This window comes from Choloepus didactylus, chromosome 20, assembly GCF_015220235.1.
Source record: "Choloepus didactylus isolate mChoDid1 chromosome 20, mChoDid1.pri, whole genome shotgun sequence".
NCBI lineage: Eukaryota > Metazoa > Chordata > Mammalia > Pilosa > Megalonychidae > Choloepus > Choloepus didactylus.
In genome coordinates, this window is record NC_051326.1 from 27273680 (window position 1) to 27299453 (window position 25774).

General features: G+C 34.6%; 1 protein-coding gene and 1 non-coding gene across 3 annotated transcripts in view; one reads left to right on the forward strand and one right to left on the reverse strand.

Moving 5' to 3' along the window:
* Nucleotides 1-25774, forward strand: part of PPP3CC (protein phosphatase 3 catalytic subunit gamma) — a 128226-nt gene that overhangs the window by 31582 nt on the left and 70870 nt on the right. For both annotated transcript variants that reach the window (XM_037813097.1, XM_037813098.1), the window contains exons 4-5: nucleotides 10704-10815; nucleotides 23204-23349. In XM_037813097.1, the coding sequence (XP_037669025.1) occupies nucleotides 10704-10815; nucleotides 23204-23349 (258 nt within the window). The remainder of the gene's footprint in view (nucleotides 1-10703; nucleotides 10816-23203; nucleotides 23350-25774) is intronic.
* LOC119516990 lies at nucleotides 25451-25557 on the reverse strand. Its single transcript, XR_005213420.1, has one exon. It is a non-coding gene; the product is annotated as a U6 spliceosomal RNA (small nuclear RNA).

The window sequence follows — 25774 nt, forward strand, 5'->3', positions numbered from 1 at the left end:
GCAGTCTGAATTTTTTTATTAATTCTGCTGTTGGGGCAGAGTTGAACCCCCCTCCTTGCTCCCAGCATAGATTGTTTCTTTTTCCCTCAGGGAACCAGCTCCAAGACAAGCTGCCATGCCTGGGGAGGGGCACCAGCCCTCTGTCCTGGGAAACTTATAGGTCTTTGCTGCGATCTCAGCCATTCCACCCATTCCAGACTGTGGGGTGTATGATGCTTGACTGGTCACAGAAGACATCAATATGGCTGTTCCATACAGTTCCTTGCTATTTACCAGCTGCCCTAGAGGAGTAACTAAATTCCACACCTCATTACTCTGCCATCTTGCCCCACTCAAGACTTTTTTGTTGTTGTTAGAGAAGTTGTGGATTTACAAAGCAGTCGTACATAAAATATAGGATTCCCATATACTACTCTATTATTAACACCTTGCATTGGAGTGCTACATTTGTTACAATTGATGGAAGCACATTGTGGTTTTGATTTGCATTTCCCTGAGGATTAATGATGTTGAGCATCTTCCCTTGTGCTTTTGTATGTTTTCATTTGTATATCTTCTTTGGAGAAGTGTCTGTTCAGCTCTTATGCCCATCTTTAAATTGGGTTGTTTTGTCTTTTTGTTGTCAATTTGAAGGATTTCTTTATATATTTTCTAGATATTGAACCCTTATCAGATATGTGGTTTCCAAATATTTTCTTCTATTGTGTAGGTTATCATTTTACTTTCATGATAAAGTTGTTTGAAGCACAAAAGTTTTAAATTTTGATGAGGCCTCATTTATCTGTTTTTTCTTTTGTTTCATGTGCTTTGGGTATAAAGTCTTAAGAAACCATTGCGTAATACAAGGTTCTGAAAATGCTTCCCTACATACTCTTCTAGAGTTTTATAATCCTGGTTATGATACTTAGGTCTCTGATCCATTTTGAGTTGATTTTTATATGTGGTGTGAGGTAGGAGTCTACCTTTATTCTTTTGCAAATGAAAATCCAGTTTTCCCCTCACCATTTGTTGAAGAGACTGTTCTTTTCCAATTGAGTGGTCTTTTCCGCGTTGTCAGAAATCAGTTGGCCGTGAATGTGAGAGTTGATTTTTGAACTCTCAATTTGATTCCTTTGTTCTATATGTCTGGTCTTGTGCCAGTACCATGCTGTCTTGATTATGGTGGCTTTGTAATAAGTTTTAAGATTAAGAAGTGTGAGTTCCATTATTGTGAGTATAATTAACAGCATTGAATTATGTTTGTGAATGTAGTTGAAAGGGGGAAGTTTTGGGTCATGTATGTTACTAGAAAGAAAGTTAGAAAATAAAACATGGGACTGTGTAACACAGCAAACCTTGTTGTGAATGATGGACTGGTAACAGTACAAGTATAAGAATGTTCTTTCATGAATTATAAAAAATGTACAACACTGTTACAAGATGTTAATAAAATGAGAAAAAATACACCTACTGTAAACTGTGGGCTATAGTTAGCAGTAGTATTTTAATATTCTTTCATCAATTGTAAGAAAGGTACCACACTAATGCAAAGTGTCAACAAAAGGGGGGTATGTGGGAATGTTGTATTTTTTACTTGACTTTTCTGTAAACCTACATCTTCTTTAATTAAAAAAAAAGCAATAATTAAAAAAAACATTATTCTATGTGAAAGAAACAGGATGCAAAGTACATGCTGTATGATTCCATTTATATAAAATGTAAATATAAATAAATTTATAGAGACAGAATTAGATTAGTGGTTATGTCGGGTTAGGGAAGGATAGAGGGATTGAGAGGTGAATGACTGCTAAGAGGTAAGGGATTTTTCTTTGTGGAGTAATGAAAATGTTCTAAAATTGATTATCTGCACAACTCTATGATTATTCTATCTAAAAGCTATTGATTGTACCCTTTCTGATTGCTTGTATGGTATATGAATATATCTCCATAAAACTACTTTAAAAAAGTGTGAGTTCTCTAAGTTTGTTTTTCTTTTTCAAGATGGCTTTGGCTATTTTGGGCCCCTTACTCTTCCATTTCAGTTTGTTGATTGGCTTTTCCATTTCCGCAAAGAAGGTTGTTGGAATTTTAATTGGGATTGCTCTGAATCTGTAAATCACTTTGGGTAAAATTGACATCTTAACAATATTCAGTCTTCCAGTCTGTGAACATGGAATGTCCCTCCATTTATTTAGGCCTTCCTTGATTTCTTTTAGTGATGTTTTGTAGTTTTCTGTGTACAAGTCCTTTACATCCTTGGTTAGATTTATTGTTAGATATTTGATTCTTCTTGTTGCTATTGTAAATGGATTTTTTTTCTTGATTTCTTTTTCCAATCATTCATTTTTAGTGTAAAGAAACACTATTGATTTTTGGATGTTGACCTTTTATCCTGCCACTTTGCTGAATTTGTTTTATTAGCTCTATTATTAGCTTTGTTGTGATGGTTTTTTTTCCTTCAGAATTTTCTGTATATAGGATCATGTCATCTGCAAATAGTGAAAATTTTACTTCTTCCTTTCCAATTGTGATGCCTTTTAATTCTTTTCTTGTGCCTAATTGCTCTGGTTAAAAATTCCAGTATAGTGTTGAATAACAGTGCACGTGACAGTGGGCATTCTTGATTTGTTCCAGATCTTAGGGGGAAAGCTTTCAGTCTTTCACCATTAAGTATGCTGTTAGCTGTGGGGTTTTCATATATGCCCTTTATCATGTTGAATAAGTTTCCTTCTATTCCTAGTTTTCCAAGTGTTTTAATCAAGAAGAAGTGCTGAATTTTGTCAAATGCCTTTTCTGCATCAATTGAGACAATCATGTAGGGCTTTTTCCCTTTATTCTGTTAATGTGGTATTATAGTAACTGATTTTCTTACGTTGAACTACCCTTGCATACCTGAGACAAGTCCCATTTGATCACGATGTATAATTGTAAATGGAATTTACACCGTACTAGCTGTTGGATTCAGTTTGCTAGTATTTTGTTGATGACTTTTGCGTATATATTCGTAAGAGATTTTGGTCTGTAATTTTCTTTTCCTGTGGTATCTTTATCTGACTTTGGTATGAGGGTGATTGTGCCGGTTTGAATGTATTATATCCCCCAGAAAAAGCCATATTTTTTGATGCAATCTTGTGGGGCAGACATTTTAGTGGGAATTAAGTTGGAACATTTGGATTAGGTTGTTTCCATGGAAATGCACCCCACCCAACTGTGGGTAATAACTCTGATTGGATAATTTCCATGGAGTTGTGGCCCTGCCCATTCAGCATGGGCCCTGATTAGTTTACTGGAGCACTGTATAAGCTCAGACAGAAGGAGCGACCTTGCTGTAGCCAAGGGGGACACTTTGAAGTGCACAGAAGCTGAGAGAGTAGCTGCAGATGAGAGGCAGTTTGAAGATAGCCTTTGAAAGCAGCCCTCTCAGCTCCGGAGAAGCTGAGAGGACAAATGCCCCAAGAGCAACTGAGAGTGACATTGTGGAGAGAAGCTGCAGCCTAGAGAGGAGCATCCTGAGAGAAAGCCATTTTGAAACCAGAACCCTGGAGCAGTCACCAGCCATGTGCTTTCCCAGCTAACAGAGGTTTCCAGACACCATTGGCCATCCTCCAGTGAAGGTACCGGATTGCTGATGCCTTACCTTGGACACTGGATGGCCTTAGGGCTGCAACTTTGTAACCAAATAAACCCCCTTTTATAACAGCCAATCCGTTTCTGGTGTTTTGCTTCCCAGCAGCATTAGCAAACTAGAACACTGATGTTGGCCTGGTTGAGAGAATTAGGGAGTGTTCCCTTCTCTTCAAGTTTTTGGAAGACTTTGAAGAGGTGTCAGTTCTTCCTAGAGTCTTTGGTAAAATCCTCCTGTGAAGCCAACTATTCCTGGGCTTTTCTTTTTTTGGGTGGTTTTTGATGATTTATTCAATCTCTTTACTGTTTATTAGTTTGTTGAGATCTTCTGTTTCTTCTTGAGTCAGTGTAGGTAGTTTGTGTTTCTGGGAAAAATATCCATTTAATCTAGGTTATCTAATTTGTCAGCATACAGTTTTTCATAATATCCTCATGTGGTCCTTTTTGTTTCTGTGGTGTCAGTAGTAAAGTCCCCTTTTCATTTCTGGTTTTGGTTATTTGTGTCCTCTCTTTTTCATCAGTTTAGCTAAAGTTTTGTTGATATTACTGATCTTTTCAAAGAACGAGCTTTTGGTTTTGTTGATTCTCTCTATTGTTATATTACTGTTTCATTTATCTCTTCTCTAATCTTTCTTATTTCCCTCTTTCTTCTCTCTTTGGATTCAGTTTGGTCTTCTTTTTCTACTTCTTCCAGTTTTGAGGTTAGGGCCCTGCTTTTGCTGCATCCCACAAGTTTTGGTATGTTTTATTTTTGTATTTATTTGCCTCAAGATATTTCCTAATTTCCTTTGTGATTTCCTCTTTAACCCATTGGTTGTTTAAGAGTACATTGTTTAATTTCCATGTATTTTTGAATTTTCCATTTCTTTGTCTGTATTTCATTTCTAGCTTCATTCTCTTGTGGTCAGGGAAGATAATGTAGTATAATTTCAGTATTTTTGGATCTACTGAGACTTGTTTTGGGACCTAACATATGGTCTCTCCAAGAGAATGATCCATGTGTACTAGAGTAGAATGTGTATTCTGTTACTCTTGGGCAAAGTGTTCTATATATGTCTATTAGTTCTAGTTGGTCCAGAGTATCATTTAAGTCTTGTATTTCCTTATTGATCTCCTGTTTAGATGTTCAATCCATTATTAAAAGTGATGTATTTAAAATCTACCATTAATGTGTAACTGTCTATTTCTTCCTTTAAATCTGTCTGTATTTGCTTCATGTATTTTGGGGCTCTGCTGTTAGGTGCATGTATATTTATAATTATGTCTTATTGTTGAATTGACGCCTCTATCAGCATATAATGACTATCTTTGTCCCTCATAACAGTTTTTGAGTTAAATTCTAATTTCTCTCAGTAATGATAGATCAAGTAAACAGAAAATCTGTGAAGATATAAAAGACTTGAACAGAATATCAACCAACTTAACCTAATTGACATTTATAAAATACTCCACACAACAGAAAATATATTTTTTTCAAATGATCTTTCTATATTCCCCAAGAGAAACCATATTCTGAGCCATAATATAAGTCTGAATAAAAGGATTGAAATTACGCATGGTATGTTCTCAGACCACAATGTAATCAAGCTGGAAGCCAATAACAAAACAATATCTGGATAATTACCAAATATTTGGAAATTTACACATTTCTAAATAACCTCTGTGTCAAAGAAGAAATCTCAAGGGAAAATGAAAGTATTTTGTATTGAATGAAAACACTACATATAAAAAATTATGGGGTACCTAAACCAGTACTTAGGGGGAAATTTATACCATCAAATGCTTAATTTGATGATATTAAGACATCTTTACGAAAAAAAGATCAAAGATCTCAAATCAGTAATCTTATCTTCCACTTTATGAAACTTGAGAAAGAAGGCAAACCCAAATTAAGCAAAAGTAAGGAAATAAAAAGATAAGAACATAAATAAATGAACTAGAAAACAAAAACAGCACTTATTTTTAAATAATAGAATAATAAAGTGATCAGGGAAAAATGTTTGAAAGACATGAATTAACAATATAATAAAATAGGGGAGACATCACTAGTGACCTTATGTTCATTAAATGGATAATAAGGGAATATTATGAACAACTTTATGCCAATACATATGACAATGTAAATGAAATTGAAAAATTTCTTAAAAGAGACAAATCACCAAAGCTCGCTCAAAAGGAAATAATATGAATAGCCCTATGTTTATTTTCTATGTTGAGTTCATAAAATTAAACACACTTTTCCACACACAAAAAAGCTGCGGGTCCACATGGCTTCATTTCACAAATCATTTAAGGAGGAAATAATACCAATTTTAAACAAACTCTTTGAGAAGTATTATGAGGCCAGCATTACTCTGAGAGCAAAACCAGAATAAGAGTTTATGATGGGGAAAAAAAGCTAGACCAATATTCCTCATGAACTTAGACACAAAAATCCTTAACCAAATGTTAGCAAATTGAATACAGTAATCTATAAAAAAAAATTTATCCAAATCAGGTTCATTCCAGGAATGCATGGTTGTTTTAGCATGCAAAAAATCAATTGATGTAATTTACCCTGTTAACCAACTAAAAAAGAAAAACCACATGATCATCTCAATAGATACAGAAAAAACATTGGACAAAATTCAACATCAATTCATGGTTAAAAACTGTCATTAAACTATGAATAGAGAGTGTTAAAGGGCATCTTATATTGCATTTAGTTATATCTCCTATGTCTTTTCTGATCTGAGACTGTTCCTCATTCTTTACTTGTTTTTGATGACTTTTACACTTTGTGTGAGTACTGGTCATTTATTTTGTAGAATGTACCAATTTAGGTGTGTCTGCTTTTTCATGATTAGTTTGAAGTTTTGTACTTTGGGCAGGAATAGCACAGAAGTGATGTTTTGTTATATCGAGCCTATGTGACATTAGTATATCTTATCACTTGTAGTTAACCTTGATTGCTTGTTTAAGGTGGTGTCTGCTGGGTTTCTAATACGAATAGTAATTCATTACTATGTTTCTCTTTGTAATTGATAAAATTGTAAAGTTTATCTCAAATTTTGTCCACTAGATCTTGCCTGCAACAATTATTACTGTGTGTTATGCCTAATGGTGATTTTGTATTTCCTTTATTCCTTCTATATTTATTAAACCACATTCTTTTTTTTATGGAAGAGCTGTCCTATCTCTCCTATTTATTTATTTATATCAGTATGGACTTATGGATAATTTTTCCCCTGTGGGCTAAAATCCCGTACTATCATTATTTATTTAGTTGCTAAAATTGTTCCAGCCTTCGCCTTTGGGAGTTCCTTCCAGATGGATTCTGTATCTCTGACTTGCCTCCTTTTTTGAGCACTTTCTTATGCTCCAGATTCTTCTTGTATTTTCCTTGCCCCATCCCTAGAATGACCACTTCTGAGTGTCCTGGTTCCTTTTGTTGCGACAAATTGTTTCAGAAAACAAAATCTGAGTATTAGGGGTGCTAGTTGCTACTGGGACCACTGGGTTTTTAGATTAATTGGAAAGCCTACACCAAGGCTAAAGAAGAATTTAACCATATTTTCTTCTAGAACTTGTATGATTTCTATTCTTTTCCTTTTTCTCTTTTTTTTTTTTTACATTTAGATCCATAATCCATTTGTAGTTTATGTATGGTGTGAGATATGATTTCATTTTATCTTTTTTGAAATAGTATCCAGTTATCCAGTGCCATTAATTAAAAAATCCCTCTACTGTAGTTATTTGAGATGCCACCTTTATTATTTATTAAATTTTCTTAAGTACTTGAGTCTATTTCTAGACTATTTTATTCCACTGTATATTAATCTATATATGCATCAGTAACACTCTTTTAATTAGAAAGACTTTATAGCATGTTTTAATCTCTGGAAGGACCGCTCTCCCCTCATAATTATTCTTCTTATTCTTTTTTCATTGTTTTCCTGGCTTTTTTTTTTTTTTAATAGCAACAAAGATTTCTTTCTCACTCATGTAGCACATAGGCTGTAGACTGGATGTAGTTTTTCTTGGCTTCACTGGACTCTTCTCAGCAGTGCTCGGCTATGTTCCACATGTCTGCTCATTCCAGGACTGAAGAACAGCCCCCTTCTAGGACATGCTGTTCTCACTTCAAAAAGCAGAAATATGAGAGGCCAAACCTAACTGTGTTAGAGCATTTAAAGCTTCTGCGTGGACATGGTGTACATTTCATCCAGTCACATCTTATTGACTAAAGCAAGTCACATGGCCAAGCCTAAGATAGGATGGAAAAGTATACTCTACCTATGGGCAGGCACTGGAAGCCATGTGGGCAACAGTGTAAATGTATAATCCTCTTCACAGGAAAAAGCATGGAGTTGGGAACAATAATACAATCTACCACATAATGTGGGCAACAGAAAAGTCTTAAGTATTAGCATATGACATTACAATGAGACTACTTTGGCGGTGGTGATCATTATTAGATATATAAATTATGGTCTGAGGATAAAACCAAGTCAGTTATGGGTCAGGTATACTATCATATACTATCATATATCATCTTCAAATAGAAATAGTTCTCTTTTTTGTCCACTTTAAGCCTCTTTGTTTTATTTTGCCTAATTCCATTGTCTAAAACTCTAATACAATGTTGAGTAATAGCTGAGATAGTGGATATCTTTGCTTTATTCTTAACCTTAGTCGTGATGCTTTTAGTGTTTCCCCATTAAATGAAGTACAGGATTAAAAACTAAAGTGTGTGTGTGTGTGTGTTTGGTGGCTTTCTCAGAAAGTTCTAGATATTTGCATAGAACATGGAATCAGAAATCAAGGAGTGATTTCTTTAAAGTCTACTCTGCTCAGTCAAATTTGAAGGCAACAAGAATATCACATTCTAAAGCTGGAAGGTTTCATGTTTAAACCTGGGAATAGCAATGAGATATGCCATTACAAGAAGTCATTTAAATATTATCTTTACACGTTATCATAGTCACAAAGACAATTTTTTATCTCACTCCATTTCAAAACTTTTGGGACACCTTTACTCTTGATAGCCATCAGTGTGGAAAAGCATAGTCTTGCATTTGCTGTTCATGTCTTTGACACACATGTACCATATTAGCCACAATGTAATTGAATTCAGATTCCCCTATTTTGGTTCAACACTGAACATAATTAGGAGTGTGTGATTGATCACCCACTGTTCTCTTTGAGTAAAGGAGCATGTAGATTGGCATTCAGGTACAGATCTTTTTATTGAAATTGCTCCAGAGCTGGCACTCCATGTACTAATGCAGTTGCATCTTTTCCAACCTTCCTTACAGTGTACAATAAATAAGTGAAAAACTCATCATTGTAACATGGTTTTTAATTGCTAAAATGAATAGAAAAGTGAGTGAGTACTTCTCTCTCATATATATGGCACCATGGCAAAAGGTGATTTATAGTCTGATCACCATTGCTTTAATTTTACTCTAAAACAAACATGAAACCTTCCAGCTTTTGAATGTGATATCCTTGTTGCTGAAAGGAATACACATCTTTAGATTAAATTTCCCAGCATATATAGATATATATTCTATATCCCTCTGTAATCCTCTTCACTGTCAAATTATTCTCAACTATAATATTTATGTCACTATTTCATTTCCATTTTGATGTATTAAATTATTTTTGAACCACTGATCCATTTCGTGAAAGGAAATGTAACACAACATGATATTAACAACAAAAAATACTGATGTAACCAATGTAAATAACATGTAAAGGACATGAAGATATGGTAGCATGAACAAATGGCATGCTGAGATTTATATGTGTTTATAATATGTCATTTATTGGAAGTTCTTTTAGATACAAAGATATTCTAAAGTCAAAAATTAAAAGTTTATCATTATCTTCCTGCTCAGATAATCCCTGTTGATAATTAAAAAAAAAAAAAAGTAAAGCATATATAAAGTTAAAAATGAATTCATACAAAAAGGTAATAAATGAAAAGTCAAAAGTTTCCTCCCACACCCTGAAGTCCTTCTTCCCAGAAATAACTTCTGTTAACAATTTCTTGTAGGAAATTGTCTATATTCATATTTATATAGTTAAATATAGTTTTAAAGTATGTTCATAAAGTCCCAAAACCCAGAGGCAGCAGCCTCTTAAAGAACATCCACTAGAAGCGTCCCCCTTTTCCATAATGGTGACACCTCTTTTCAGTATGAACAATTTAGGGTGGCACTGCCTAGACACTGAAGATTGAGAAGATGATTAAATGAGAGGAAAGGGTAGCAACAGACAAGATAGGACTTAACAAAGGACTACGAATACTGAATCTTTATATAATTGTGTTTTTTATTTTTTGAGTTGCTAGGGTATTACAATAGCTAGAAGGAAATAACTGAAATGGTGGAACTGTAACCCTTAACATTCTTTGAAATTTGCTCTCTACTTGTTAAATCATACTTAGAAAGTTATCACTTTTCTGTATATATGCTATATTTCACAATAAATATGTAAAAAAGAAACAAAATTAAAAAATAGGTTCACAAAAGGGTCCATACTCTACGTCATGCTTTTTTCACTTGATAATACATTTTAGAATTCTTTCTGTACCAGCACATTCAAACATATTTATTTCTTTCTAGAAACAGTGAGATGTTCACTGTTAATTGAATGTTAGATAAGACAAACTGGATCAAGGCAGTCCTTACAGAATGTGCATGATTTTTCAGAAAGTGATAGTCATTGAGCCTATATTTTTTCTTTGAAAAAAATCATAATCTTACTTTTCAAGTTTTTAAACTTTTTTGTGAACAAAATTGTTCTATTGCTTTTTCATATGAAGCTTACCAAGACCCTTTTAGACCACTTGATAGATTAGACCCTGGGGATCACTAGGAATGTGTAGACAACCCTTTAAGAAACAGTACTGTATAATTTCTTATATAGTTAACCAGTATCATCATTTTGGATTTTGAACTGAGTATATTTACTACCTATTTCTCAAGTATACTGTGAAAATTATTGTTTATAATTTCTGCTACATTTTGTTCATATGTACTGTGGATATCAACTTTTAGCGAAAGTTAGTAGAAGTTTAGTTTTCTAATTTTATTCTTGAATTTGTCTTGTAGTGTGTGCTGTATTTATGGAGTTTAAAGATTAATCATCCAAAAACATTGTTTCTGCTTCGAGGAAATCATGAATGCAGGCATCTTACAGAATACTTCACCTTCAAACAGGAATGTAAGTATAATCATTTCTCTGGAATCTTTTCAGTTATCCATTAGCCTGTCCCAAAGTGAATCAAAAAATAAGAATAAAGAATAGAACTGAAATGTTTCCTTTTGTTTTTTTTTCTGTTACAAAACAAATTCCATGTTTCAGGACATTTATTTTGAAAATAACTTTGGGTTTTCTCATGTTTATAAAGTAATAAATTTGGAATATTTGAAAAACAAAGAGAATCTAAAGAAGATAAAAGTAGTCCATAATCACGTCACCTACAGGTAATCACTATTATGTCACTTATTTGGGATACAGTCTTCCATTTTTTTTTTTTATGTATATAGAGAAACTTATTATGAAATGGTTCAAATATATATCTGTATTCATTTTTTGAATAAAATTGGGTTCATATTATATGTCCTGTTTAATAAGTTGTTCTTTTTACTAAAATAGCATTTTCCCATATCATTAAATATTTTTTTAACTTACTTTATCGAAAAATTAAAAAAACAAACAACAAAAACACACATTTCAAACAAAACAAAGCAGAAGATTAAGAAAAACAACCTAAAATAACTACTTTGCTTCCAACGTCATTAAATATTTTTTTAAAAGTGATTTTAAAATGCTATTTTAAGTTTTTTAAAAGATTATTTTGTTTATCTTTTTCTTAACTTTTTAATTTTTGAAGTAATTTCAAACTTACAGAACAAAAGGAAAAATAGTACAAAACCCATACAAAGAATGCCAAACATATCTCCTACCCATATAACCAGAATTTTGCCACATTTGCCATATCATTCTATCTAGTCATCTGTTTAAAGTTTTTGAAGTATTCTGTCTTATGGCTGTTCTATCTTTTATGGAGCCAACTATAGTTTCCAACTATAGATAATACTGTAATTGTAGACAAGTTTAATATAAAAATAAACATTTCTAAAAGTCAAAAAAATAATTACTGATTAAAAAAACTTCCACATTTCTTTGACTAGAAACAAGGTACTCATAATTGGCTTTTTTAAAAATTCAGTTTTATTGAAATATATTCACGTACCATACAATTATTTCTTAATTTCTTTAAGCATATTGAAGATTATTTTTTAAAATCTTTCGTATTTCCGAAGTCTTTTATTCTTCATTGACGGTTTCTGAAGTTTTATCTTGTTCCCTTGGATTGGCCGTTTTCCTGTTTCTTTGTCTTGTATCTTTTGATGCACACTGCGTATTTTACAATTGTAAAGTATTAACTATGGGATTCAGTCTCTGGGCTATTTCTTAAGTGTGTATCCGGCTAGTGATTTAACAGTGATTTCCTAAATGCCAGAAGCTAACAAAAACAAAAGAAATCAATGCAAAGGAAATCTTTCATAATCTTTGCAAATTGGCTCTGCATTGGCTGCTGCTCTCCTTCAGAGTTTAGCCCTTTTATGAAGAAGATCAGCCTGAGGTAAAAGTGCAGACTCTTCTCTATGTTTTCTGGGCAGAGTCTTGTTCTGGGCTTGTGCACTTGCACTTGTGGTCCTAGAAATTCCCCAGTGTGTAGGAATCCAAATGACTTTATTATCCCTATGAAATATACTACTGCTGGGGTGCTCTATCATATGTCTTAAAGCCAGTAATTCCTTGCTCCAGGCCACTTTGATTTAATTATTTCTTACACTTACTGTCTGCAAGTTGTTTTTGCTTGCAGGGTACGTTCTGGGAGGGAGAGCCAGAGAGGAGTGTCCTGTTTCAGTATTTCAGATAGATTAGCAGGGATATATAGGCACTCCATTATGTGTGTAGAAGTTACTATTCTCCCTCTAGGGCAGGGCCAGGGACCTATAATGGGAGTGAAGGCTAGCTCTACATTCTCCTGGGGAGGGGTTGGGGAACAGGCCAGCAAGGATGCTGTGAGCTTCTCTTGCCATTTTTTAAGTTGTCTTTTTTTCTTGATTTGGCACTTAGTTACTGCTATCCTTTAACTGTTTTTCAGAGTTTTTAGCAAAATGGCTCTGCCAGTTTTTGGTAGTTGTTCAAAGATTTTGTGAAGGAATGGAACTCTAGCACATCTTGTACCAACATCTTGGTTGACTGGAAGTCAAGAAGTTTGTACTTTTTATTTTATATCCCTCTGTAGTACTGTTTGAATTATTTTTCACCACTACCATGAACTACTTTTGTAATTTTCTTTTTTAAACTGGTTATTTAGAAATTACCCGATTGAGACTCAAGCCACTTAAAAGGCTTTTTAAAGCACCCAGGCAATTTTCCTGCATACTACTGGTTAAGAAACACTGTTCCAGATTCTTTTGAAAGTTCTACTGTCTGTTACTTAGGAACCACTTAATCCAGTTGCTTAAAATGCTGAAATATTTTGCATTGATTTCTAAACCATATATTGGGAATATTCCTCATTTTATACCTCATATCTGGAAAAATCAAATAATGCATACAAAGCAGCTAATAAAGGCTCTGGAATGTGATGCTCAATAAAAATTAGGTATTTTTATTTCAGAGTAGATAAATAATGAAAGCTGCCAATCTGTGCTTCCATTCAGAATTAATGTACAATTATTTAAGATGTCCTTTTATCTAATTCTTCCTCTTTTTTATCAGAGTTGTTTTGTTGTTGTTGTTGGTTTGACTAGTAAAATTGGTTCAAACTAATTTTACAAGACAGAACAATATATTCAGGGACCATTTTTAGGTTCTCATTTTGAACGTGATTATTTTTAACCATTTTTTGATTGAAATATATTCACATACCATACAATTATCCAAAGTGTAAAACAGTTATTCACAGTATCATCATATAGTTGTACATTCATTACCACAATCAATTTTTGAACATTTTCATTACTCCAAAAAATAAAAATAAGAATAAAAATAAAAGTAAAAAGAACACTTAAAACCTCTCTGTTCTAGTTTGCTAATGCTGCCGGAATACAGAACACCAGAGATGATCAGCTTTTATAAAGGGGGTTTATTTGGTTACACGGTTACAGTCTTAAGGCCATAGAGTGTCCAAGGTAAGTCATCAGCAAACATTACCTTCGCTGGAGGATGGCCAGTGGTGTCCGGAAACCTCTGTTTGCTGGGAAGGCACGTGGCTGGTGTCTGCTCCAAAGTTCTGGTTTCAAAATGGCTTTCTCCCAGGACGTTCTTCTCTAGGCTGCAGTTCCTCAAAAATGTCACTCTTAGTTGCTCTTCATGCGTTTTTCCTCTCTTAGCTTCTCCAGAGCAAAAGTCTGCTTTCAGTGGCTGTCTTCAAACTGTCTCTCATCTGCAGCTCCTATGTGTTCTTTGAAGTGTACCTCTTGGCTGTAGGAAGCTTGCTCCTTCTGACAGAGCCTATATAGTGCTCCAGTAAACTAATTCAGACCCACCCTGAATGGATGGGGTCACACCCCCATGGAAACTATCTTATCAGAGTTATCACCTACAGTTGGGTGGGTAACATCTCCATGGAAACACTCAAAAGGATTCCAATCTAATCAGCACTAAAACATCTGCCACACAAGATTGCATCAAAGAATATGGCTTTTTCTGGGGGACATAATACATTCAAACTAGCACACTCCCGTACCCCTCCTCCCCCATATTAGTCATTTGCTTTTTGTCCCCATTTTTCTACTTACTTGTACAAAATTTCTTGTCTTAGGTTTTTATTTGTTTTTCACTGTAAACTTGTTTGCTTTCTTTTTCTTATATCTACCAAGGTACTGCTTTTGTTTCACTCACAACATTGTATCCTAAATGCAAATAAGTCTTGGAATAAGCACACAAATTCACGTACAACTTTTAAATTTTATTCCTGTATAAGGAGAGAGCATGTGTGCCACTTCGAATGGCTGCTTTCACTGATAAGCTGATTTCTTTTAAAGGGCCTCTGTGGCTTTTAGAATCAGCACCTTATAATTACTGCTAAATGATGCCTAGTTCCAGATTGTGTAGCTGGAATCTTGGTTTTTAAAAGTGCTGGGGATGGAAGTGACTTTTCTCTTCTCATAGCAATTCTTTTTCTTTTTTTCCTTAACTTTTTATTTTGAAATATTTTCAGACTTACAGAACAGTTCCAAAAATAATACAAACCCCATACAGAGAACTCCAGCGTTCTCCTAACCCCAGATACCCAGATCAACCAATTTCAACATTTCATTACATTTGCTGAATCTTTCCATCTATCCATCTGTCTACTTATTTATCTGTTTTTCACTCCATTTTCTAAACAGTTGAGTGTAGTTATATACATCATTCTCCTTGAACACTCAATAGTGCTATGTACATTTCCTATGAACAAGGGTATTCACTGATATGTCCACCTTAAGTGCAGTTATCAAATTCAAGAAATTTAACATTGATATAAAGCTGACAGTCTATATGCAAATTTTTTCATATGTCCCAGTAATGTTTCTTTGAGCCTTTTCTTCATCATTCTCAGATCCCATCCAGGATCATGTGTTAAATTTAAATGTCGTTATCTCTTTAGTCACCCTTTTTTTTTTTTTTTAATTGTGGGAACATATATACCACATAAATCTTACCATCTCGACCACTCCCAAGCATACCATTCAATGAGATTAAACACATTGACAATATTGCAGTACACTCACTACCTTTCCCTTATATTAACTTTCCCATCTCCCCAAACAGAAACCTTGCACCTGTTATGCATTAATTCCCTGATCCCCCTGGTAGCATATACTCTAATTTCGGTCTCTATGAGCTTGCGTATTTTCCAGTATTTTCCTTATAGTTATGGTGGGGTTTAAATTTAACATCCTAAATCTGTAACAATCTCGTTTGCTTTGATACCAATTTAACTTCAGTATTACACACAAACTATGTTCAGTCTCCCTTCCTTTATGTAGTTCTTGTCACAAATTACATATTTATACATTATAAAACCAGAAATACTGATTTATCATTAGATTTTATGCATTTGCCTTTTAGACCCTATGGGAAGTAAAAAGTGGAGTTAAAAATGAAAAATACAGTAGTACTGGCATGTATACCCATGTCATTATCCTCAGAAGAGATCTTTATTTCTTCATGTGGCTTTTCATATCAAATCTTAAATTATACTGCAGAGATTATTTTTCAAAATGCCTTTCTTTTTTTCTTCAAAATCCAGAGATAACATGAGTAGAGAAAAAAAATAGCATAACATTCATTTTTGACATATCATTTGTTTTTGCAAAAAACATTTCTTTGTTATTATGTATTCAAAAACAAGAAACGTAGTGTTTTTATGATTTCATTTCATAGCTCTGGGTTCAAGTTTCTAAAGAAAATTGATTTCTTATTTCAAATGAGCCATTTTTTGGTGTGTAAATGAATTGCCGATAGGTTCCAGAAATTCCTATAATTGTTGCTAATGAAAAGAGTATTGTTATGACAGGTTGAATTTTTAAAAATAAACAAGTATTAGGAGGGGCAAGGTGGTGGCATAGAGAGGTGTGGAGTTTAGTTAGTCCCCTGGAGCAAATAATAAACAACCAGGAACAACTGGTAAATAATCTGGAACAACTGCTGGGGGACACCCATGACTGTCTACACATTGTACACTAACCCAGATTGGGTGGAATGGCTGAGATCGCAGCATAGAATCTGTAAGTAAAAACTGCGGAACCCCTCCAGGAGCACCACCCCCCCCATGGCAGACTGAGCTACAAGACCTCACTGTGGAGAAAGCAGCATTCTTCGAGCCAGCAAATATAGCTCAGCCCAGCTCCAGCTGGGGTTTTAATTAACAAATGTGGACTGCTGCATACAAGCTACAAACATAGACAAGCCCCTAACAAGCAGCAAAGTACCCTGAGGTCGCTCCCGTTGGAGAGGAAGTCGGCTGACGGAGAGAAAAGAAATAATTAAAAAAGGAAAAAAACATGGAGACTATTAGAGACTGATCTTAGAGAGTCAGAAGGCACCTGTGCCTGAGAAAGTGAGCCCAGGAGGCTGGTTGATGTCTCTGGCCAATGGGCAAAGCTGGGGGGCCGTGGACTGGCTCTGAAAGGGGGCTTTCTCTCCATTTTTCTCTCTCTCAACCTAAGTGGCTCAGTGAAGAGAGCCTCAGTCATTTTCAGTTTGTGGAGCTTTGACCCAGACAGGGGTGGAGTTAACAGAGACAGAGAGATGAAGGAGCTATTGAAATGCATAAGATAACTCCCTAGGAGGTATATCTTCCCTAAGAGGAAGGAGGTGGGGCCCAGCTCTAGGGCAGGTCCTCCCTTCAGAACTCAGACCCCAGGGCCTGGGGGAAAACAGTCAATCCAGAAACAACTTTAACCTGAAAATTAAAGGGACCACACCTGTTTACACCAGTGGGGAGCAACAGGCTGACAGGCACACCTGCTGGGCAGGTTAGGAAAAACACAGTGGCTAGATGCCTCACAGGAAAGTCTGTCAATCTTCTAAGACACACCCTCAGGGAAACCTGATACTGAATATTGGCCCCTTCTGAGACCTGAGCCCGTTCTGGTCTGGGAAAATCTGATTGGGGCAATCAAGGAAACCAGACACCTAGACAACAGAAAACCACAATTCACACTAGGAAAAACTAAGATATGGCCCAGTCAAAGGACAAACTTACACCTCAATTAAGATACGGTTGAGATATTGTTTCACTTTAATGAAACAATCAAAGATTTTCAAAGAAATAAGTGAAATCAAATCAAAAACCAAATCATCGAGTTCAGGGAAGATATGGCAAAAGAGATGAATATAAAAAAAACACTGGGTGAACATAAGGTAGAAATAAAAAATTTGAAAAAACAACTGGCATAATCTATGGAAATGAAAGGCACAACACAAGACATGAAAAATACAGTAGAGACATACAACAGCAGATCTCAAGAGGCAGAAGAAAACACTCAGGAACTGGAGCAAAAGACACCTGAAATCCTACACACAAAAGAAAAGATAGGGAAAAGAATGGAAAAATATGAGCAATGTCTCAGGGAATTAAATGACAACATGAAGCACACGAATGTTCATGTCATGGATGTCCCAGAAGGAAAAAAAGACGCGAAAGGGGGCATAAGCAATAACAGAGGAAATAATCACTGAAAATGTCCCATCTCTTATTAAATACATAAAATTAGAGAGCCAAGAAGTGCAGCATACCAAACAGAATAGGTCTGAATAGACCTATGCCAAAACACTAATCAGATTATCAGATATCCAAGACAAAGAGAATCCTGAAAGCAGCAAGAGAAAAGCGATCTGTCACATACAAAGGAAGCTTGATAAGACTGTGTGCAGCCTTCTCAGTAGAAACCATGGAGGCAAGAAGGAAGTGGTGTGATATATTTAAGGTACTGAAAGAGAAAAACCGCCAACCAAGAATCCTATAGTCAGCAAAACTGCCCTTCAAATATGAGGGAGAGTTTAAAATATTCTCTGACAGACAGACAATGACTGAGTTTGTGGACAAGATACCTGCTCTACAGGAAATACTAAAGGGAGCACTACAGACAGATAAGAAAATACAGGAGTGAGAGGTTTGGAACACAATTTTGTGTGATGGTAGCACAGCAATGTAAGTACACTGAACAAAGATGACTGTGAGTATGATTGAAAGAGGAAGGTTAAGGGCATGTGGGACACCAGCAGGAAAGAAGGAAAATAAAGACTGGGACTGCATAACTTGGTGAAACCTAGAGTGCTCAACAACTGTGATAAAATGTACAAATATGTTTTTACAAGAGGGAGAACAAATGAATGTCAACTTTGCAAGGTGTTAAAAATGGGGTGGTATTAGGGAAAAAAATAGAATCAATGCAAACTAGAGTCTGTAGTTAACTGAAACATTGTTTTATGCTCCCTTTATTGTAACAAAGGCAATATACCAAAGCTAAATGCCTATAAGAGGGGGATATAAGGCAGGGGTATGGGACTCTTGGCATTGGTAATGTTGTCTGACTCTTTTATTGTACTTTAATTCTATCTTTCCTTTTGTTGCTTTTTAGCTGTCATTTTTTTTTCCTTTCTTTTTCTTTTTCTTTTGTCTCTACTTTCTTTGACTCTTTCTCCTTCTTTGTGGAAGAAATGGAAAGGTCCTTATATAGATAGTGGTGAATGCATAAATACATGATTATACAGAGAACCATCGATTGTTAACTTAGGATGGAATGCATGGTGTGTGAACAAAACTGTCTTTTAAAAAAAAACGGGTGGGACAAATATTATATGTTCTCACTGATAGGAACTAATTATAATACGTAAACTTATAGACATGAAATATAGGTTACCAGGATACAGAACAAGGCTAAAGAATGGGGAGCAGTTGCTTATTATGAACAGAATGTTTAACTAGGTTGAACTTAAGTGTTTGGAAATGGACAGAGGTGAAGGTAGCACTTTATTGTGGGAATAACTAACAATGCTGAATGATGTGTGAATATGGTTAAAAGGGGAAGCTTAGAGTCGTGTATGTCACCAGAAGGAAAGTTGGAGGTTAAAATATGGAAATATATAAAACAGTGAGAATGTCTGTGATTAACTGTACAAATATTAGAAATCTCTTTCATGAACTGGAACAAATGTATGACACTGTAACTATAACTAGAAGTTAATAATAGAAGGGTATATAGGGAAAAAATATACCTATTACAAACTATGTACTGCAGTTAATAGTATTTTAAGATTCTTTCATCAACAGTAACAAATGTACTATACCAATACTATGAGTCAATAATGGAGGGAGGGGTGGTTAGGGGTATGGGAGGATTTGAGTTTTTATTTCTTTTCTAACATTCTAAAAATTTGAAAAAAAAATTGTAGTGATGGATGCACAGCTGTGTGATGGTACCATGGGCAATTGATTGTGCACGCTGGATGATTGTATGGTATGTGAACAATCTCAATAAAATTGAATTTAAAAATAAATAAACAAGTGTTGCCTATCATTGTTCATTGGACCACTATTTGTAGTAGCAAAATATTGATCTGATTAGATAATGCTATACTCATAAAGTGAAATACTATGCACATCTTTAAAAAATTTTAGAAAGCTCCTCATATAAAGATGTGACATGATCTCCAAAGTATATCAACTACAAAAGGTATGTGCAGACAATGTATATATGCTAGCATTTATGTAAAATCCAAAGGGGGTTGTGAAAAGAGAATAAGTGTACATATGTGCATCTGTATTTACAGAATGTATTTGTAAAGATTCCCATAAAACTGGTAATATTGGTTACCTGCAGAGTAGGAGAGAACCTTTAACTTTTAAATTTTGAACCACATGAATGTATTACCTATTTTTTTAAATTGAAAGCAAATAAAAAGTAAAACAATTATGTAATCAACAGATAAACAAGGTGGTAATTTCTTTCAAGTATTGTTTATTCTTTCAAAGAATTATGTTAAAATTTTTGTTTTTGTTAATGTTTTGTTATTGATACTAGTTAGAGCATGTATCAATGTGATCTTATGGCTATGGTGCATTTTTCCTTCATTATAGAAATATTTGTTTTATAAGATATATTTTAAAATTTGTCATGAAAGTGTAAAGTGCTTGCGTCAGCTAAATTTACCTTCGTGAATTATATATTTGTTTCTTTAGATTCTTGTAGGTATTCTTAAAAAAATAATTTTAAAATAATGATTCAGAAGAGTATTGCATGTTGGTTAAGAGCATGGAATTTGAGACAGACAAAACTGCGTTCAAGTCCCTGTTCTGCCATTTACCAGCTTGCACCTTTGGGCAAGTAAGCCCAATTTCTTCAGCCATCAAACGAAGATAATGAACAGTACCTACTTGACATGGTTTCTGTGAGGATTAAATAAGATAATTTTATTGGTTAATGCTTTTATAGTACCTACTATGTGCCAGGCATTTTTCAAGGCATTTTACATATGTGAGTTCATTTAATCCTCACAGTAACCCTATAATGTAGGTGGGTATTATCATTATGCTTATTTTATGGATGAGAAAACCAAGGCACAGAGAGAGTTAAGTAATTTATCAAGGGTCATATAGATGGTAACTGACAAGCTTGGATTCAAATCCAGGCAATCTGTTCAGAATCCATTATCTTAACAACTAGGTATGTAAAACACTCAGCATACTTAGGACACATTGTGAGCCTTAAATACATTTTGGTAATAAAGGCAATAGATATTATCATACAAAGATTATGTATTCATCATAGGAAATTTAGAAAATATAGATAAATAAGTCAAATAAAAATATAAATGTCATCTTCAGTCTGTCTCCTCAGAGAAAAGAAATTTTAGTATTTGTTGTATACTTAAAAAAATAAAAAAGCTAACATTTTGTAACCTGGTTTAGTCCCATTACTATGTAACAGGAACTTCTTACTGATTTCTTGTTTAAATTTACAATTACACTGAGTTAATACACTATATTACTTACCATCTTTTTCCAGATGTGACATCCTTTTGGAAATAGGCTTAGGAATTCTTTTGCATCATTAAGGTAGAAAGAAATTTTATCAATATAAGAACGTGTTATGGACCATGAATTAATAAACAACCCAAATTCCTGCCTATTTGCCAATTTAGGACTCTTATAAAAGACTTTCTTATTGGCACTGACAACTCGGGGACCTCTGGTTCCCAGGATTTTCAGGAGGAAAAGTCATTCACTGGCCACAAAGGAAAGGTCTTTTTGTTTATCTTTTTATTCCAACAGACTTTATAGCCAGTGCTAGATCCACTCTTGAAATGACCAAAATTTGTAGTGTTTAAGTACAAAGCAAAATATAAGGTTGTAATTGTAAAGAGATAAAAGGATGCATAAGACATGACTCTCGTTACCTGGGAGTTCATAATAGAGTTAACATACATTGTATAATACATGATCTTAACTGCTATTTTGGTAATACAGAAATCTCTGAAAGATTCTAAAGGAACCCACAGACTCCATTAATGAACTCAAATCCTGATAGTCATGTATTGGCAATGAAGAGAAAATCTTACATATTCAAGAATGGACAGACCTTATAACCTCAAGTGTGGTCCACTAATGTACTTGTCCCTTTTAGAAATCTCTCTGATTATTCCTGACCCCTATACTGAACTCTGGTCCAAGTCCAACCCCATTATCCTTCACTTTATTCCCCAAAGCCTTGCCAAGACCAGACTCTGATAGTTAAATATGTCTTTTTTTTTTTTTTTTTTTTTTTTTTTTTGAAGGCCTGGAGATTACAAAAAGGGGATAAACACAGAAATAATTATCAACTAGAAGATACGGCTTTGCTCTCTTGGTCCTGTAGACTCTGACCCATCTCCAATGGAAGAGTTCAGTAGAGCTGCCTATATGATTTCTGGTCTTCCCCATCAACATGCACCCCCAAGCATGGCTTCACTTTTTGAAATCCAAGACCAAAGGAGAAGAAAATTGTTCTCTTTTTCTTTGAACTAAACCTCATCTTCCAGATTCCCACCTGTTATTTCATGACCTATTCTTCCTAGATAATTTATGCAGAAATGAACTCATCCTTTTTGTGGAGACCCATCCCAGTCTACTGGAGTATCTCCTTATTCTGTAGCCCCAACTTGACAGCCACATCAAATGTAATGCAATAAGCTTAACATTTTTACTTAAAATAGAATTAGAACATAATTTGCTTAAAGACCTTAAAAATAATGAGCAGATTCTTGATACTGTATTAGTGTCTCCTAAAACTCCTTTTTTCATTTGTATGTCTTGAACACCCCCAGGAATCTTTTTAGACCCTACAGATTATTCAGATTCACAAAACTTCCTGGGCCATACTTGGCATCCATCTACTGTTAATTTAAAAGAAAATAAGGCAACAGAAAAAGCAGAAGATACGTCCAGGAAGGGCACTATCAGGCGTCCCTTTTCAGTGGGAGTATTCTTCAGAAGTGCATACAGCAGTCCAGAGGCTATTTTCTGCCTCTCCCTCCTCCTCCTGCCTCTTCCAACAAGTTGCAGCTCAGGGGCAAGGAAACAATATTCACATTGGCAGATTAGGAAACCATCCTGGCTTAGAAGCCTCACGCATTCCAAGTGCCAGTGTCTTTTGTAAAATCTTTATTGACATAGCTTCCAAGGTCCCAAAATTGACTTGCCCAATTATGAGTCACTGTTCTCAGAGAAGCCCAGAGGTCTAGCTTCCCACCAGGTAATTTGTAGGTTTTACCATTAGCAATGTTGCCTAATAACACAGCTGACATTCACCTTTATTAGGTTTCCAGGGGACCAGAGCTAAAAAGTTAATCCAAGGTCAAATTCATTTGCTTTTGGAGAAGGAAAGAGGTTTTGTTAATCCTTTATCCACAACTTTTTAAAAATGTCTTTGCCATAATGATTAAGTTTTCAAAACTCCCTAAAATAACTAGCTTCATATTCTTCTGCCCCATATCCTTTTGCATATATGATCAATTTTAGCTTTTTCTCCTTTGTCTATATTTCCTTTTTTGGTAGGTCGAATCAAATATTCTGAACAGGTGTATGATGCATGTATGGATACATTTGACTGTCTTCCTCTTGCTGCCCTCTTAAACCAGCAGTTTCTGTGTGTTCATGGCGGGATGTCACCTGAAATTACTTGTTTAGATGACATTAGGAAAGTAAGTAATCTTTCATTGTTCTCATGTAGTATACTTTTAAAATTTTGTTGTTTATTATAGCCAACTAATGTACCTTTATTGCCCAAAATTTCAAAACAGTCAGAAATGAAAAAAATGTAAATCACCCTGTAATTCCGTCATTAACATTATTAAATATTAACTAAAATGTTAAATATATTAAATATAAAATATTTTGATATATATCTTATAGAAATTTTATCATTTTTAAATGAAATTTGTGCTTTTACTAACTAGAAACATAGCATTCTTTTAATATAACCCTGAAACTTTAAATTGTCAAGCAATGTGAAAGGAAAGAAACCAGGATTCTAATCCTAGTCTTGTTTTTAATTCACTGAAACCTTGACCAGGTCATTTAACCTCTTAGTTACATTTTATTTATGAAATGAGGAAATTGGAATGGATGGTCTGAGTACTCTTTGAGCTTTGCAATTCCTTGACTTTGGCATTTTAGATGATACACTTGCCTCAGTTAGTCATTGTTTCTAAGATTCTGTATCTTCTTGATGTGGTATAATTGATGCTCAGTCTTTTATCACTTATATTATTCTACTTTATCATTTTCTCTACCTTTATATTCTCTTACCTCTCTCATACAGGTACTGAAACTAAAGATTTTTCTATTTCTAAAACTGTTTTCTCTGAATTAAAATCACTTTCCTTAGGGTAAGGGACAGTCCCTATATGTACTACCTTTTCTGCTGCCTTATTGTCGTTAAAACAAACAAACAAACAAACAAACAAACCTTTTTACTTGAAATAATTTCAAACTCAAAGGACAGTTGCAAAAATAATACAAATTCCATACAGAGAACTCCACCACCATCCAGATACCCAGAGTCACCAGTTTTAACACTTTGCCACCTTTGCTGTATCATTCTATCATCTATCTATCTTGTGACCATTTGAGAGCAGGTTGCACCCATCATACTTCTTTTTTTTATTCATTTGCAAGTGAAATTAATTTTAGTATCTTATTCGGAATATGTATCCACAGCATTACCATTGATATCGAAAAAATTAGTAAGATAGCTCACGTTCTTTTCTTCATACTGTTTTTGAAATCCAACGTGTACTTTATGCTCAGAGCACGTCGGGTGGGACCAGCCTCTTGCAAAGCTTGCTAGCCACATGTGGCTTTTGGTGGCCATATGGGTCAGTGCAGACTTAGAACAGCTCGTTGCTTATATGGATATATATGTATATGCACAGGCACATACCTCATTGCAGTACTTGTTTTCTGGCTGCTGTAGTACTTTGAACACATCATACTTCTTGAACACATTGTACTTCCATGTACAATTTCCTATGAACAAAGATATTCACTTATGTTACCACCTTAAGTGAAGTTATCGAGTTCAAGAAATTTAACATTGATATAAAGTTTATATTCTATATTCCAGTTTTTTCTTATGTCCCAGTAATGTTCTTTTGAGCCTTTTCTCCTTTATTCTTAGATCCTATCCAGGACCATATATTGCATTTGATTGTCATTATCTCTTTAGTTTCTCTTTCTTTTTTTTTAAATTGTGGAAACATGTATACAACATAAATCATCCCATTCCAACCCCTCCCAAGCATATCATTCGGTGGGTTAATCACATTCAAGGTATCCTCCCCACCATCCATTACTAGAACTTTCTCTTCACCCCAAAAAGAAACCTTACATTCATTTTGCGTTAACTCCCCATTTCCCCTCCCCACACCCCACCCCTGGTAATCTGTACTCTACTTTCTGTCTCTGAATTTGCATATTCTTTGATATTTTCTTTGCAGTTTCCATGGGGCTGAAATTTAACACCCTGAATTCATAACAATCGCATTTGATTTGAAAACAACTTAATTTCAATAGCATACATAGGCTATGTTCTTATACCCCTCTGTTCCCCCACCTTTATGTACATCATGAGTCCAAAACCTTTGATTTATCATTAAATTTTTTTAGACCCTGTAGGAAGAGAAAATGGAGGAGTTACAAATATAAAATATAATAGTACTGGCATTTCTATTTTCCCATGTCATTATTTTTATTGAAGATCTTTATTTCTTATGTGGCTTCAGTCAGTTTTCTAAAGTCCTTAAAAATAGGGAGTACTTCACAGATTTGCATGTCATCCCTGAGCAGAGGCCATGCTAATCTTCTTTGTATCATTCCAATTTTAGTGTATGTGCTGCTGAAGCAAGCACTGCCTTGTCTTTTAAGTTATGAATACTCCCCTTTGTCATAGTAAGTCTTGAATTTGACAATTCTGAACCAATTGTAGTACTAAAAGCTTCCCTTTCACTTAGTAGAAGTCTTCTTGACACTTAATTATTCTAATTATTTATTTTATCTTGGTTTTTGTGCTTTTAACTAAAGAAGCAGGGACTAAACGCTTAAAGTAATAACTTTATACTGAAATAC